The 3,295-nt window shown below is 52.5% G+C and overlaps 1 protein-coding gene across 3 annotated transcripts in view; it reads left to right on the forward strand.

The window, feature by feature from the left end:
• The window catches only part of HIP1 (huntingtin interacting protein 1), a 213,846-nt gene that overhangs the window by 171,649 nt on the left and 38,902 nt on the right, over window positions 1-3,295 (forward strand). For all 3 annotated transcript variants that reach the window (XM_011930312.1, XM_011930325.1, XM_011930320.1), the window contains exon 8: window positions 354-494. In XM_011930312.1, coding sequence (XP_011785702.1) covers window positions 354-494 — 141 coding nt within the window. The remainder of the gene's footprint in view (window positions 1-353; window positions 495-3,295) is intronic.

The raw sequence follows: 3,295 nt of genomic DNA on the forward strand, positions 1-3,295 counted from the left end.
GCCACCACGCCCGGCTAACTTTTCTGTATTTTTAGTAGAGATGGGGTTTCACCATGTCAGCCAGGATGGTCTCGATCTCCTGACCTCGTGATCCACCCACCTCGGCCTCCCAAAGTGCTGGGATTACAGGCTTGAGCCACCGCACCCGGCCTACCTTCTGCTTCTTTACCTGTCTAATGGGGATATGTTTACCTATCTCATGGGAGTGTCATGAGGGTTAAACGAATTAGATGAGGTAAAGCGCGCACAGAATCGGTCCTTGGTATATGTTGGACCCCTGCCTCTGCCCCTCTGAAGAGGCTGCCTGTAATCCCCTGCCTCTACCACCTTTCTCCCTCACTTTTATTTCCTAGTGTTCAACTCCCTGGACATGTCCCGCTCTGTGTCTGTGACGGCAGCAGGGCAGTGCCGCCTCGCCCCGCTAATCCAGGTCATCTTGGACTGCAGCCACCTTTATGACTACACTGTCAAGCTTCTCTTCAAACTCCACTCCTGTGAGTACCGTGGGCCAGATCTTCTTACGTGAGATTCAGGCCAGAGGGAGGATCCCAGCCTGAGGATGTCCCTGGAGAAACACAGTCCTTCTCAGTGCCTTTGGCTGTCTGCTTCTGTTCCAAAAGGCCCCGGAGTTCCTGACTATTGTGAGGATAAAAGAGCAGGGCCCAGACTTTGGTGTCTCCAGTAAAGCCCCTGGCTTGCCACTCTTGTGTCCCAGTGTTACAGGATCTTTGGGGTGTCAGTTTTCTGGCTGGAAACCTCTGGGGCCATTGACGCCTTTGCCTGAATTCTTGTTCTGCATCCAGGAAGAATGAGGTATGCAGAAAAGCGGAGGGTGGACAAGATGAAGAGGAGCTTTATTGAATATTAGAACAGCTCAGAGGAGATGCAGTGGGTACTGCTTTCTGTCTGTAGGCAGGTTGTTCTGTCGAGTGTTCAGCTCTCAGCAGAAAAGAGGCCATGGAGTGGGTAGCTCCTCTCCGCAACTGGTCATCCTAGCATCTCTGCAGGTCTCTGAAGCTCTCAGCAGAGAGGGTAGCTCCTCTCTGTAGCTGGTTGTCCCTTCTCTGCTCAGCTTGGCTGAGCTCAGGGCTTTTATGGGCCTCAGAGGGGAGGAAATGCACCCCCACTGGTCCATGGGCAGACCTGGAAAACATACCCCAAGTTCCCACTCCAGTCTGTGGGATTAGCAGCCTGGCCCCCACCGGGTACCCACCTTTCCACCCAGGAATCTGTCTGCCTCCTGCTGCCATGCATGGCACCAGGACTCAGCCCCAACTTTGCTCTAAGATCGCAGTGGGTGCCGACAGCAGAGAGAAGCCAGGCAGCAGGAGCAGGTTCAGAAGAAGGGAGGGAGAGCCTTCTCAGGCCCTGCAGAGTACAGGGATGCCTGAGTCTGCAGCCCGGGCTGGGGGCAGGGGCGGGGCAGCGGGGCTGCCACCCACTCCATGGAGCGGGAAGCCCAAGTCTGCAGCTGCGTTTTGGGAGGCTGCAGCTGCGCCCCGGAAGGCAGGGTTCCTGCCTATTCCTGGTCCCCAAGAGCACAGGGAAGCTCAGATCTGCAGTCACAACTTGGGCGGCTCCAGCCCCACCCAGGAGGGTGAGGCTCCTGCCCTGTGCAGCCCTGGCCATGCCTCCCTGCTACAGATGGCATGATGGCAGTGGCAGGCCACCTGGACAGGCAGCCGCCATCACCAGGATGGTCCTCTCTGTCTGCCTCTGGCTTGAGCACGTCACCATTCATCAAGTATGTCGTGCATCCTACGAACCGCACAAATTATCAGCAGACCTGGCCTAGACCTACATGAGCTAATGTAATGATTTCCAGACGATTCATCCACACAATCCCTTTGTGCAAATGGAATTTTATGGAGAAATGTAAATGATAAAACACAGCTGCTCATTAAATGGAAACCTATCCCTTACCTAGCTTCAGTTCCCCTGGGTGCCCTTAGCAGGATATATATAGCTTGGAGGTTCTGATCTTGCAGAAGTTTTTATACTTTTTTTTTTTTTTTTCCCCTGAGACAGAGTCTCACTCTCTTGCTCAGGCTGGAGTGCAAGGGTACGACCTCAGCTCACTGCAACCTCTGCCTACCGGGTTCAAGCAATTCTTGTGCCTTAGCCTCTGGAGTAGCTGAGACCACAGGCATGGGCTGGCACACCCAGCTAATTTTTTGTTGTTGTTTTTCAAATTTTTAGTAGAGATGGAGTTTCCCCATGTTGGCCAGGCTGGTCTCGAACTCCTGGCCTCAAGTGATCCACCCACCTCAGCCTCCTAAAGTGCTAGGATTACAGGTGTGACCCACCGCACCCCGCCAGTTCTTATACTTTTGTGTCCTGGTTTAAAATGATGTGTCTGGGGCAGGCACAGTGGCTCACACCTGGAATCCCATTACTTTGGGAGGCTGATGCAGGCAGATCGCTTGAGCTCAGGGGTTGGAGACCAGCCTGAGCAACAGAGTGAAATCCCTGTCTCTGCAAAAATTACAAAAATTAGCCAGGTGTGGTGACATGCTCCTGTAGTCCCAGCTACCCAGGAGGCTAAGGCGGGAGGACCACTTGAGCCCAGGAGGTCAAGGCTACCATGAGCCATGTTTGTGCCAGTGCTCTCCAGCCTGGGCAACAGAACGAGACCATGCCTCAAAAAAAAAAAAAAAAGACAATAGTATAAGACAGTGTACTCGGTAACTGTAGTCATTGACAAGTAATGAATCTCATTATTTAGACAGTACAAGGGAAGGATGTAGCATCACCTAGATGCTAATCTGGGACGGTTTCGTGGAAGGGAGATTGGAATTAGCTGCCCAGGGATTAGAAAGGCTTTGTGGCAAGTAGGCCTGCCCAAAGGGAGAGGGACCCCCAAGAGAAGGGACCAGCTGCCTAGAGTGCTGAATACAGATGAACTTTTCATTGTTTCCAAGTACACTGTTGCTCAGTAGAACATCACCAGTGCCTTTTTGTAAAATGGCGAGTTAAGCTGGGCATGGTGGTGCACACCTGTAGTCCCAGCTACTTGGGAGGCTTAGGGAGTTACAAGAAGAGACAGGTAATTAAGTGTTTGGGTTTAAAGGCCTTCTTTGAAGGCAGGGCAATACCCAAGACCCACGCTGCCTCTGGGCTGAGAAAGGGGTAGGAGGGATACTCTTTACAATAATTATTTATTTATTTAGAGACAGGGTCTCTCTTTGTTGCCCAGGCTGGTGTGCAGTGGCAAAATCTCAGCTCACTGCAGCCTCCACCTCCCAGGTTCAAGCGATTCTCCTACCTCGGCCTCCTAAGTAACTGGGATTACAGG

Source organism: Colobus angolensis, unplaced genomic scaffold (assembly GCF_000951035.1).
Source record: "Colobus angolensis palliatus isolate OR3802 unplaced genomic scaffold, Cang.pa_1.0 Scaffold120, whole genome shotgun sequence".
Taxonomy (NCBI): Eukaryota; Metazoa; Chordata; class Mammalia; order Primates; family Cercopithecidae; genus Colobus; species Colobus angolensis.